At 39.6% G+C, this 13675-nt stretch overlaps 2 protein-coding genes across 2 annotated transcripts in view; one reads left to right on the top strand and one right to left on the bottom strand.

The window, feature by feature from the left end:
* LOC102459211 (transient receptor potential cation channel subfamily V member 3-like) overlaps positions 1-13675 on the top strand; it is a 95119-nt gene that overhangs the window by 16764 nt on the left and 64680 nt on the right. The gene's annotated exons all lie outside the window — the stretch shown is intronic.
* The window catches only part of LOC102458973 (transient receptor potential cation channel subfamily V member 3), a 36271-nt gene that overhangs the window by 17668 nt on the left and 4928 nt on the right, over positions 1-13675 (bottom strand). The window contains exons 3-8 of the mRNA XM_014581349.3: positions 13282-13404; positions 7477-7581; positions 5471-5557; positions 2852-3009; positions 2206-2382; positions 1850-1990 (exon numbers count right to left, since the gene is read on the bottom strand). Coding sequence (XP_014436835.3) covers positions 1850-1990; positions 2206-2382; positions 2852-3009; positions 5471-5557; positions 7477-7581; positions 13282-13404 — 791 coding nt within the window. The remainder of the gene's footprint in view (positions 1-1849; positions 1991-2205; positions 2383-2851; positions 3010-5470; positions 5558-7476; positions 7582-13281; positions 13405-13675) is intronic.

Here is a 13675-nt window from a genome sequence, read left to right as displayed (position 1 = left end):
TTACTGTTAAGTTTATCAATTAATTCCAAAACCTCCTTTAATGACACTTCAATCTGTGAAAAGTCCTCAGATTTGTCACCTACAAAGGACGGGTCAGGTTTGGGAATCTCCCTAACATCCTCAGCCATGAAGACTGACGCAAAGAATTCATTTAGTTTTTCCGCAATGACTTTATCGTCTTTAAGTGCTCCTTTTGTATCTCGATTGTCCAGGGCCCCACTGGTTGTTTAGCAGACTTCCTGCTTCTGATGTACTTAAAAAACATTTTATTACCTTTTGAGTTTTTGGTTAGCTGTTCTTCAAACTCCTTTTTGGCTTTTCTTATTACATTTTTACACTTAATTTGGCAGTGTTTATGCTCCTTTCTATTTTCCTCACTAGGATCTTACTTCCACTTTTCAAAATAATTTACAATTATTATGAGTATCAAAATGTACTGGAATAGCTACAGTTGCACAATAATACATTTTTATTGACAATTTCAGTCTTTACAAGCAATTGTCTGTCAACTATTTCTGTATATTTAATGTATTGTGGAAAACTGCTTTCTACTTACTATGTTGTAATTTGTAATATAGTCGCTACTGAAAGTTACATTTCCCAATATTTGATATGTTATTTCAGCACTTACATTAAATGCTCAATTAAACAAGATAAACATACACACTTTCATGTCATTATGTGATGTGCATAGAATTATGGAGAAGAATATTTTAGCTGCCCTGCACTATGTATACCCACTAACTCTACTCTGTGTAAATAATTCATCAAATTCCCTCCTGTCATGCAAATATTCATTCTGAAAGCATGAAGAGTAACTAGTCTTCGGGATTCTGAATTGCAGGGTTGCTGGAATTTCTCTTTGACATATATTTCTATTAACTGTGCATCTGCTTCATAGTCTATTGAAATTAATGGAGAAGACTCTCATTGACTTCAATGGGCTTTTGGTCTAGTTTTGTATGTACAACAGATGTAGTTTGGGTTGCTATCAACCTATCTGCTTATGTTGTCTGCATCACTGTGGAATCTGAGGGCTCATCTAGACTATAGGGAACGGTCGAAAGAAGATACAAGTTGGGGGCATCATAACTCGAACCCGCGTTTACGGTAGGCACATAAGTACAGTAGGTAGTGTCGTAAGTTGGGGGTTTCCAGCACCTTCCTCACTTACAAAAGTGGTTGTAAATGTGAGGTTCGGAACTTGGGTGGTTGCATCTCGGGGGACCTCCTATAATTCTGTAGGAGTTTGTTTAAACTACAGATAAGATTGATGCTGCTGTAGTTGACCTTCCAGGGTTCGAAATAGTAGGTCTAATGAAGTCCCGCTAATTCTGAGAAGGCACTCCCATCGGTGCTGGTAGTCCTGCTCCTCTATGTGGATGGCACCAAAATGCAATTTAAGATGCTTCAGCTCCAGCTACATAATTAATCCCATGGACATTTTTATGTCTTGTGTGAGTTTGAAAGACCTATTTTCTGCATTTCTGAAGCTACTGCACTGACTGAATGTTTCATTTTCTTAGGTTAGGTCTACACTACAGCTTTTTCTGAATTTCTTTTTTTTGAAAGACGCTTTTCCACAATTTGGCTCATCTACACTGGGCCAAATTTTGGAAAATCTCCCTCTTTTGGAAGATCCCTTCTTCCTCATGGAATGAGGAAGACAGGGCTTCCAAAAAAGCGCATTTGCACTTACGCAAAAAAAGGTGGAATAGCAAACTCATTCCCTGTATGCGGCTGTTTTTTTTTTTCCGGAATATCGCTGGTATCCCAGAAAAACCCCGCAGCCTCGACATACCCCTAGCATCCCAACTCAATTTTTCCATGGTGATCACATTTCACTTACCGAAATAAAATCCGTCATGCTTGCGTTTGGGGTTAAAGAACACACCCTGAGCATGGGCATTGACATCTGCCCCTTTTTCTATGAGGGTATGAGCAATAACATATTGTCTTCTTTCAATAGCAATATTTAGAGCTGTCTGGCCTGGAACAAAATAGACATGAAATGTTAGAGTTTAAAGTCCAATTTTTGTATCTTGTACGGTGCTAAACTCAATTATGATGCATATAACAGCATTAATAATAGTAATAAAGAACCATTGTTACTGTCTTCAGAATGTATCCAGAAAACATTAAATGTATGTTGAGGATTAAAATACATACAAACATATACTCTAAATGACTTCTAGAGGGAAATACCTTTGTATGCTTCTTCTGTGTACTTTGCATTGATAAGCCTTTCCAAAAAACTATTTTCTTCCCCAAAGGAGAGTAGCATTTTCACTATTTCATTCGTGTTCTGGTTGATGTTCAAAAGGGCTTTCATCAGACAGGTTTTACCAGTATCTGAATCTGTTAATTTTTTCATCAGATAATCTACAAAAGCGAATGTTATAATTAAATTACAGTGGGTTTTATTATGGCTAAAGGAGAATAGGAAAAATTCTAATCATATGTTATTGGGAAACATGCATCTAGACTATTTTCCAAACTACACTTCATCTATTCACTCTATTAATTCATCTTTATATTCCATACATACTAAGTGAAGGGACATATATTCATGAACAAACATCTCCACTAAATAGCCCTCGAAAGCTCATGATCCCATCTACATGTTTTATTAGTCTTTAAAGTGCTACCAGACTATTTGTTGTTTTTTAATGTTTATCCTGTACAGACTAACTCGGCTACCCCCTGAAGCTACTATATTAATGCTATCCACAATTTTCACCTAACACCAGTTTGGGGTGCAGAGCTTAGCTGCTCATGTATAAAACCATTACTCAATTCTCTAGCACCTAGATGGTACAAAATTAGAATGTTGATACATTATATGGCTTACCTTGCACTGCCATATTTCTACACCTATTTGACCTTTCTTTCACTTCCATAAGCAGATGTTGTAATTCCTCTGTGTTCCCCTCAGACACTGCCCTGAACATATACTTCTTCAGCTTTTTTGGGGCATTGTTCTGGTGATCTCCTTGCAACATGTGTGTGCTGAATTAACAAACAAACAAAAATCATAATTCTTGGTTAAGTTTAGCTCATACCGAAGTGTTTATTTTCATTTCTACCTCCTCTTGTTTATTTAGAAAAAGAAATGTTATTACATACCTCAGGGTAATGTGTCATTATCACAAAAGAGTGTTTGTGTGTTCCTCCAAAAATAGTTAGCCATTTCTCCCCAAATAAATTATTTGTATTAAAGCAATTTTAACTGAATGAAAGATACCGTTAACCTTTCACAAGTGATTTCTTTTGTTCTTGTATAATAAGAATTCAGCCCTTTGCACTCAAAGCTGAAGTAATTTGGCTTTCTGGGGAGCAGTCAGGAGAGACAAAGAGTGGAATTAAAATCCTACTGCCCTGTAAACTGTAGAATATATTGGCTCTTGCCTCTTTGCAACCCCTATGCAGGAGTGTTGGCCTACTGCCTCCACATGAGTACAGATTCAATAGCCTCTTCTCTGACACATCTCCAGTAAAGTGAATGCAGAATCCTCCTCGCACTGCCACTCCACTGTACACCAAGTATTTGTTCTGCTATTGAGGTGGTGGAAGGAAATTTCACCAGGTTTCATAATGTTTGCTGAACATGTTATTACAAAACTGGGATGGTTGGATGACATTTTATATCAATGAGAAATACATTTCCACTTGGCCTCGCAGAATATTAGATCTATCTGATCTCTGTTCCAAGATTGTCCAAGCTGTCTTCAAGAATATATTATATAGTATAGTTGAATATTTTAAATAGAAAGGCGGGGTAAAAATATTTAAATAAATAAATAGTACCAAATTCAGTACATAAAATCCCAGAAGTCCTGTTTTTACTGATTAATCTTGTACTTCATAATTTAAGTGAAAAGAAACTCATAATATTTCTTTCAATATCTAGTGCACATTTTAAACTATATATATAGTAGCCCAATGTCTGAGAGTCTGTAATGCTGAAATGTTGGTTGTTCCCTCTGGGCGGCCCATGCTGCATGGGGAATGCGGGGCCCAAACAGCCACTTGCTCCACCGTGGTGGCCCCGCTGAGCGGCACAGAAGTCAGCCGAGCACCACGGCGGGAGGGGAAGAAGGGTGGGGCGGTGATGTGCGGCGTGACAGCGGCTTCAGGCCCCACCCCCGGCTGTGAACGTCACCGCCCTGCCCCCCTTTGCCTCCCGCCGTGGTACTTGGCTGACTTCTGCACCGCTCAGCCGGACCGCCGCAGGGGAGCAAGTGGCCCAAACGACCCAACGCGCTCCCCCGAGTGAGAGGCAGGAAGGGGAGGAGAAGAGAAGGAGAGAGGCAAGAGGCGGGAGGGAGGGAGGGAGGGGGAGAGAGAGAGAGAGAGAGAGAGACACACACACACACACACACACACTCTGGAGGCTCAGGAGAGAAGACCGATGAGGAGGAGAGACCTGAAAATCCTGTCTTATGACAGGCTAATTGGCTAGTTTTAAAATAATAACTTACATTTATATAGTGTCTTTCATCCCGAAAGATCCCAAAGCTTTTTACAAACTACATGTACAAGAATCACTTCACCCACCACTGGGTTTCCTGTTACATTGCTGACTAAGCCCATTCCTACAAATGACATTTTCCAAAATTAGCTCAGCAATTATAAGCAGAAAGTCTTTAATACTTAAATCATATGTTTTGTTTGTTCCATCCTCCCGTCCATTTCTCTCTTCCCTCTCTCTCATAGGAATCTCTGGCACTCATTGGCCACATGGGAGAAAGGGGAGCTGAGCTGACTGGACAGCATTCCCCAGCTTCCAGGATTTTGGCACCCTACCTGAATTAGAAAAGAGAATCTAGCCTGAAAGATGCTGTGGGCCTAGCCCACCTGTTTAGGGGATCAGGAAGGAATTTTTTCCCCTCTCCTGGACCAACTGGGACCAGTTAAATGACTGATACAGGAGACTATGGTTATGGGTGGGCAGTGACTCTCGTATTAAAAGTTTAATAAAAGTTGTAGCCTGCTGCTTAACTCCATGCATATATCTCTCCTTTTACTGCTGGGTCCACATCAATATCTTCCACCCAAACTATCAGTTTTCTATGTGTGTGACATCTTAATGCAGCATTCTTTTAAAAATGGACTCTAAAATGAAAAAGGTTAAGTTACCAACAAATAGTAATGGTGCTTGAGCACTGGACTTGCTTATTGCTCAATATATATAGAATTTAGGTGCAACGTTTTCTTTAGTGAACTAGGAATTAGTGATTTTATAGACTTTGCCTTTCTCTGATCTTGGATATTTAATATGAGGATGCATGATATATACTTTCTAAAGAATTTATTTATTGGTGATGAGGCTCAAATGTATAAATCAATATCTCCTGCAGTCTTATGGGCTCATTTTTAAACCACGACAAGGAAAAATCAGTAAATCCACTCTGTCATACACTTAATCCATAGACAACACACTGCAGAAATACATTATGTCTCCACTTACCAATAACTGTCTACATTTGTGGCATACTCAGTAATATCATCTTGAAGAGATTGTGGGGAATCCATATCTTCCCCATTTCTAGAGGCACTGTAGAAAATACAGAAAAGGTTGAGTGTTTAAGTAGGTGGACATCTTTGCAAATTACACTGACTCATTCGATTAATGGGGGGCAATATCAACAAAAGGGCTGAAATTAATTTAATTTGACAATGTGATTTTTCATACCATCATTTAACTCACTTTGTGTTTTAGAATATAGGCCAAAATTGAAAAAGACTTTTGGGATTTTATCATGTTAACAAGTTTCATATTTGAAACCCTACTTTGTGTTTTTCCATGTTATTTCACTCAGGCTCCTACTACTGTATTTTTTCATTTTTCACTCTGTTTTAATCACATCACTCTTAATACTACATTGTAACACTTAGGCTGAGTCTAAATTATGATCCTCGTCTGCCAGAGGAAATGCAAATGAAGTGCTCATTTGCATAGGTCGTGCTCTCACTTGCATTTCCTCTTTGGATCCCTTTTGCACAAGAGGTTTTTGCACAAAAAAGAGCTGTGTAGGCAGCTCCTTTTTGCTCAAAAACTCCCTTTTGTGCAAAAAAGAGCCATCTACACAGCTCTTTTTTACACTAAAATCTCTTGCGCAAAAGGGATCCAAGGAGGAAATGCAAATGTGAGGGCAATATATGAAAATGAGTGCTCCATTTGCATTTCCTCTTGCGGAAAAGCCTTGCAGTTTAGTCGTAGCCTTACACTCTTCCTTTTCCATGTGTTCATTATTAATGTGATATCATCCACGTGACAAATATGAAAGTGAAATTGTGTAGATATTACATATGCACACAATAGTGTGCAACAATGGCTATTGTATATACTTTCCAGCTTTCCTTAGTGTTGGTCTGACATAAAGGACCACTGTCAATTACTTTTTAGTAGATTGGATTTTCTTTTTAGCTTGTTTTTGTAAGAAATTGAACGCTGATGGAACATCTCAGCTTAAAAACTCAGAAGACTGAAAACTGCTATTTATCTACAAAATGGATACATAAATAATACAGTGGCCCACATTACCCTACCAATGTTCTTCTGCCCTAATCTAGAAGGAACAGTCTTAAAATAAAGATGATTGTTCAGATTCTATTCCCATTCAGTCTGATCTCTCTGCTGAAAAATACAAGGAATATATGATGGATTTTTTAATTTATTTTTTGTTGGTGATTTGGGCTTTAGGAAATAAAACAAGCTTCTCAACTAATTAATTCCACATCAACAACCAAATAATCATTGGAAAAACAATTGGTCATTATTAACCTTGCTTTGATTTGATTAATATGTTGCCATCCAGCCTCCCTTTTCATAATTTTAAATTTGTCCCATTTACAGCTAGTATAAACAACTATTGAAAACCTTGACAATAGAATGAGGCTTTCTCCTGTTATTTTTCTTATCTATTTGTCATAAATGGTGGTTTTTTTCAATTTCCTGAGCACAAACAGTCATGTCTCTCATGAGTTTAAAACATTTTTTGGGCTGTCTTTAATACCGATGAGGACAGAATAGATCTAATAGGGAGTTTTGTTTATTTGTGCTCCCTCTGCTGGTTCTGCAGCAAATCTCAGGTTACCATAGGCCCAACACAGCCGAGTAAATAGTGTGGTTTTCCCAATCTTAATAAGAAACAAGGTACTAAAAAGGAAAAAACATTCAGGCTACAGGGGACTATATTAATTTTAAGACCAGTCAATTTATAGGCCTAAATTATTTAGCTGTGATCCTTTTAAAATAATGACAGAAGTATGAAAGTTTGTCTTTAGGGCAATGAGTGCAGGGGAAGGGCTGGCTGACTGAAGTCAACAGGAGTTTGACCCTGAGGCAATCAAAATGAGAGGCCCCTTTTAACATTTTAGCCTCCTTGTCGTCTAGGCAGAACTTTCAAGCATTTGTTCAAACATAACCATGTGTGCAATGTGATTAAGGAATATACCATATATTATACATACCATGGGCGAATATTTGAATCCATGGGTTTTGAAAACACCGGTGGTGATGTCTGTCTCAGAGATGAATTGCTTTCAAAGCCTTCAATTTCTAAGAAAAACTGTGAACTGTTGAATACATCATGTTGAAGGTTTGTTAGTGGGAAATGAAGTAAAAACATAACATAACCATAATAGAAACAAACTGTGTGGATGCCTAGCTAGGACCAGCTTTTAGTAGAGGTGGTATGCAGCATGGCATCACTTCTGATGAGGGGCTAAAACAGCATGTGATGTTGTATGGAATTTGGGGGGACACTTTAGGATATTATGAATATAAATATTATAGAATGGTAATGAATTATGCCATGTAAGATATCTGCAAAAAATGTTATAACCTCATGGAGATGTTTGTATCAGCTTTGTATTTCGGGTTATGGATGTGCATGTATGTCTCTGTATTACAGAACGTGTGCTCTGCTTCTGGATAGTGATAGAAATGTAGCCGTGTTAGTCTGGTGTAGCTGAAACAAAATACAGGACTATATATAGTCCTGTATTTTGTTTCTGCTTCTGGATGACACCCACAGACAGTTTGGTAATGCACTGCCTAGCCTCCTTGATGACCCAAAGCCTATCAGCTATTCAACTGACCCACTGAGAAAAGGCCAGGGATACGCCTCATGACTCAGCAAGGCATGTAGGGGCTGGACAGCTTGTGTCTGGAATAAAGGAAATGCCAGACACTTTGTAAAAGACTATAAAAGGCAGGAGCACCTTCTCCATTTTGTCTTCAGCCTGGCTACTTACCTCTGGAGTAACCTTTCTACAAACAAAGCCCTGAACAAAGGACAGAATGACCCATCCAAGCTGTGGATGCATTCCAGAGGGTCTTTCAAGTCTGCAAACTCACCAGTACCGCTGGGATACGAACTTCGAAGTCTTTGTATCTATCTGACTGCTTTACCATTCAACATCTTTCCTTTCGTTCTTTCTTTTTTGTCTGTATAATAAACCATTAGTTTTAGATACTAAGGGACTGGCTGGTGGCTTGGTATTTTGGGTAAGATCCAACCTATACTGACCTGGCTATGTGGCTGACCCTGTGGGATCAGAACATTTTGTACAAGTGAACAGAGGTTTAAAATAACTTCCTGTACTGGAGCTAGGTACTGACTGGGAGCCAGAGACTGGAATGCAATAAAGGGGGCTGTGTGATTTCTTTTTCAGCTTCTTGATAACCAGTGTGAGACATGAGACGCACAGTTTGTGACGGGTTGCGGAAGCTAATTTCAGTGTTAACCACCAGGGTTGGGAGTTCCTCTCTTTTGCAGTCTGGAATTTCCAGTGAGAGCTGCCCCAGGCACCCCGAGTCACACAGGGTGTATCCTTTCTAGGCACTGAAGAGCTCTACCTTCACATGCATTGCCAATCAAACATTAAATTCTTTGTGTTGGCAGACATGGGAAAAGATCCTGAGATGTCTTTAGGAGATATGGTATCAAATCCAGACATTATCAGGGGCACCACTGCAACCAGGAGACACCTTTGTATCCAGATTTTGTGCACTCCACAAAATGTTAGTGTAACTCCAAAGAACACACACACACACAAAATATTTACACATCCACACTCTACTCTGCTCTCTGCAGCCTTTGCATTGGAGCTGTCATCCTTCCATCCAAGAAGTGGGGAGGAACCCCACCTCAGTCCACTGACACTGATGAACACCTAAATGAACCACAAAAGTTGAGAGACCACAAGTTAAATAACATGGGCCTTGCCACCATCTAAGACTGAAATGTGCCCACCTCCGAAAATGAAACTTTTCTATGTTCAGCTACTGCATTGCTGTTTAGAGAAAGAGGAGTAAGAAAGATAAATGAAACGCTGAAAAACCTGGCATACAGGTTTATGAGGAACTGTGATGACCAGGTTTTTAAAAGCAAGGAGAGATGGTAGGCAGAAGCGAATGGTTGATGTTACTATGCACCATTCAAACAGCTGCCACATTTCACGCATGATGGCTCAGTTTTATTGGTGGATGAAATGACATTCTATGTGGCATTCTATTCTTGTTTGTACACTGGCTTTCTAAATCTCTAAAATGCTTTGAGAGTCACCTTGAAAAATATTCTGGTTCACATTCTGGTATACTCAGTGGGGTACTAATTATTTCTCCTTTCTTTTTTCTAATTTCCCTTCTTAAAATGTTCAGGGCAGTTGAAACAAGCACCCTAGGATCAATTTACAGCATGCTGCTATGCTGCTGCTTAGCAACCTGGGGGCGTATGCCAAAAATAGTGTGGTGTAATATCATCTCTGGTTAACATAGCTTCCATCTTTGAAGGAGGGAAGTGTTAATATGCTACACATGGTATTTTAAACTTAAATGACCTTTTAACATTTCCTATGTGCATGTGAGTTATTCCACTAACACAAAGATTAAAATATCCATTATATTTGACAGGAATGTGTATCTGAAATCATATTGAGGACAACTGTTGTTGGTAGCACAGGAAGTACCAACCTATTTTGCCATTACGTACACACCATGAGCTGGATTCTCAGCTGGTGTGAATCAGTGTAACTCCATGGAAGTCTGAACTTGGCACAGAGGCTGAGAAGGGGTGGTGGAAGAAAGATGACTTTTATGCCACTCTTCTGTGCCCCCTGTCTTTGGATGTCTTGGGACTGCCCTGGCTGGTAGCCAATTGTGTATGGCCCCAATGAACCTGGAGGACAGACAGGAATGCCCAATCTACATAGCGCTCTGGCCCTGTCCTTGACACAGCCCCTGAACTGGGTGGGAGGAGTTGGAGTTCCTTTAGGGCAGACTATGTTAGCTCAACACCAGGAGAGAACTGCCTTATGCTTGGGGCATTCCCCAGGACAGGATCTGCTGTCTTCACAAATCCTCAATGGCAATCTGCCTAGCACAAACAAGCCACAAGGCAGTGATGAATTGGGTCACACGTATCTTGGAGGTTGGCATAGCGTGCATGCCCGAAGCCTTTTCTCTGTTTTATCAGGGAAATGGCCTCTCTGGGACGTACCATGAGTAAAAAATGAGTAACTGCCAACCAATACTTATGTGCTTACATATTCAAACCACGTTACAGGGAACACTAACCATGAAAACAACCTAGTCATGCTCAAACTTCATTGCTGCGCTCCTCCCAAGCCACCTCTAACTCTTCCTGTACTTAATTATGTGCCTTTAGTTAATGCCTATGCCCTTGAGTTAAAGAAGGTAGAAATAAATGGTACTTTTTACAATATATGTTGCCAAAATAAAGTATAAGAGAATGAGACATGTTCTTTAGGTCAGAATGAAATCACCACTCAGCTTGCCAATAATGATATATTCAGGGAATGAAATGTTGAAAAGCATTAGAAGTATACCAATACAGAAACATGTAATTAAATAGAATATGATAATGTTTGTAATTAAAACGCATGTGATTTTTGTTTTTTACGCACCCTAGCTCCTAATGTAAGATGGTACAGCCCTCCCATCGTACTTTTTTTCTACAGCTGCAAAAAGCCTGAATCTGGTAAATGAACATAAGTGACTTATGATTAATGGCCACACGTATATACTGTAACTTGTCAGTCTTCTGCAAATTTGCTTCAATTTTGAAACACTAGGGCTACGTCTAGATTGGCATGATTTTCCGCAAATGCTTTTAACGGAAAAGTTTTCCATTAAAAGCATTTGCGGAAAAGAATGTCTAGATTGGCACGGACGCTTTTCCGCAAAAGCACTTTTTGCGGAAAAGCGCCCGTGCCAATCTAGACGCGGTTTTGCACAAGAAAGCCCCGATCGCCATTTTCGTGATCGGGGCTTTTATGCGCAAAACAATACTGCGTTGTCTACACTGGCCCTCTTGCACAAAAGCATTTGCGCAAGAGGGCTTTTGCCCAAACGGGAGCAGCATAGCATTTCCGCAAGAACACTGACAATCTTACAAGAGATCGTCAGTGTTCTTGCGGAAATTCAAGCAGCCAGTGTAGACAGCTGGCAAGCTTTTCCGTAAAAGCAGCTGCTTTTGCGGAGAAACTTGCCAGTCTAGACGCAGCCTAGGTGTATATATTGTGACCAGTTCAGACAGCCTTCCTGTTGCCCACATTGTACTACAAACACTTTGATTCCAATTTAGATGTATATAGGACCACCCTTGTACTTTGGAGGACCAAGAATGCCAAATGAAGGAGGAGTGGAACAAGAACATCAACTTCTTTCTGCACTTAATGACAGAGGGAGTAGTCAGGTCAATCCCCGAGTTTTCAGATTGTGACACCTGCTTGCATCATTTCTGCGTAAGGAGATCACTCAAATAATTAACAAAATTATCCTTGGTACTAAACCAGTATTAAATTCTCTTGAGGCCTAAGGCTTTCTGATTGGACTATATTTTGTGTTTGCACAGCAGTTAACAAAATAAAAAGAATCAGTTGCAGAGTTAAAGTTTATAAGCCCAATTAATCTCTAAAATTCTGTGATTTCAGTGCCATTACATCAAGGACAAATCTTATCACTTGTAGTATCTCTCTCCATTAATACTAGACACAATCTTTATCAGAATATTATTGAACTAATATAAAATATGCATAAATATATGGGGAGATGGACGCATGAAAAATAGTGAGTTGACCATTTTACTAAAAATCTCTATGTACAAACATTTTTCTACATACTTCTCACCCCATATGCTACACCCCTTACTACTCTTCCTGTGTCCTTCCACATTTTTTTCACACTGTCTTGTATCAATCCATATGACCCTATTCTTGGGAGAACCTCTCATTCCTTTTCTGCCAACCTTGCACTCTTCTTTAAATGCTTCTTTAAACCTCATATTTTCCCTAAATGTCTCATTACAATCCTTCCCATATTTGAACTGTTGTTCTTTGTGGGGCCTCAATCCTGCAAGCTCATACAAGCCTGCTGACGCCAGTGCCTACAGAGAATGACCCTCATTGACATGAGGCATGGGCTTACCCAGGTAGGGATGTATTAGTGTAATCATTTAACCAATAAGCAAAAGCTTATAGCTTAATGCTAAAGATTACATGCATTCTCCCTCCCCCTTTGCCAGTAAATCTGTAGAAGGCTTGTCAGCAACCTAGCTCAGTTCTAGCTTATGCTAGGTCTGGGAGCTCAGCCTTCCCCTTGGACAGGAGCTGCTGCCACCCTGCACTGCTGCCTCTGTATCAGAGGCAGAAGCGTGAGGCGGCAGGCAACTAGTCCATGAGGGTAGCTGGATTTTAAACTGGTTCCCCTTGCAGACTAGCTGTCACCTGATATAGAGGCAGCAGCGAGGAGTGGCAGAGACTCCTCAGGAGTGGGGCCGGAGTGCACTGGCTGTGAGCCCCAGCTCTGGGACTATAGAATAGACAAGTAACCAATAAGAATTCACGAGGTTAATTGACTATTCAGTTAACCGATATTTAACATCCCTAGTAGGGAGCCTGAGAGTGCAAGCGCTTCAGAGCAAGCAATATGTCTTTGTGCATATTTCCTAAAGCACGGTATACATTTTCAGATCTATACAGCATATAAAGCCTACAAGCATATAAATGTTTGTTATTAATAACACAATATTAGTATTGTAATCAATATCATATTGATTCATCAGTTACTTTTTCAACATACATTCCATTCATTAGCACTTTCTTATTCAAACATTGCATGTGTGCTGTTATCAATTATTTCAATGTTAGCATCTGCTGGATAACAGATAATAAAAGGGTTTACAAATAGCAGAAATCTGCCATTTCTAATAAATTGTCTAAGGCTGGTCTTGTGAAGCTATGATGTTCTACCTTTTCTTTGTGGGGGTGCTTTCAGCCGGCTTTTTCTCCTGGTTGTTGGTAGGAGGAGGACCTAATGTATTTGTTCTCTTGGCCATGAGTGGAATATTTTCTTTTTTATCTTTAATCTTGTTTCTGTAATAGATAGATTCAGAGTTGTTTAACCCCCTTTTTATTTGAACATGCCACATGATCAAATTGCCTATTTCTACTCCTTACACACACAAACACAAATCTTAATTAATTTTTTCAAGGTTCCTCCTTACAAAAGATTAAACACAGCTTAGAGCCAGACACTAAAGGTGCTGAAGGCAGATGAAAACAGAAATTCTGCAAAGTGCTGGATCAGTAGAAGCAATCTCTGAGTAGACAATATTAACATCATGGACAGAACTCAACTAAAAAT

This window comes from Pelodiscus sinensis, chromosome 21, assembly GCF_049634645.1.
Source record: "Pelodiscus sinensis isolate JC-2024 chromosome 21, ASM4963464v1, whole genome shotgun sequence".
NCBI classification, from domain to species: domain Eukaryota; kingdom Metazoa; phylum Chordata; order Testudines; family Trionychidae; genus Pelodiscus; species Pelodiscus sinensis.
Note: the sequence above shows the minus strand (reverse complement) of the source record. Positions and strands in the feature narration are given on the sequence as shown.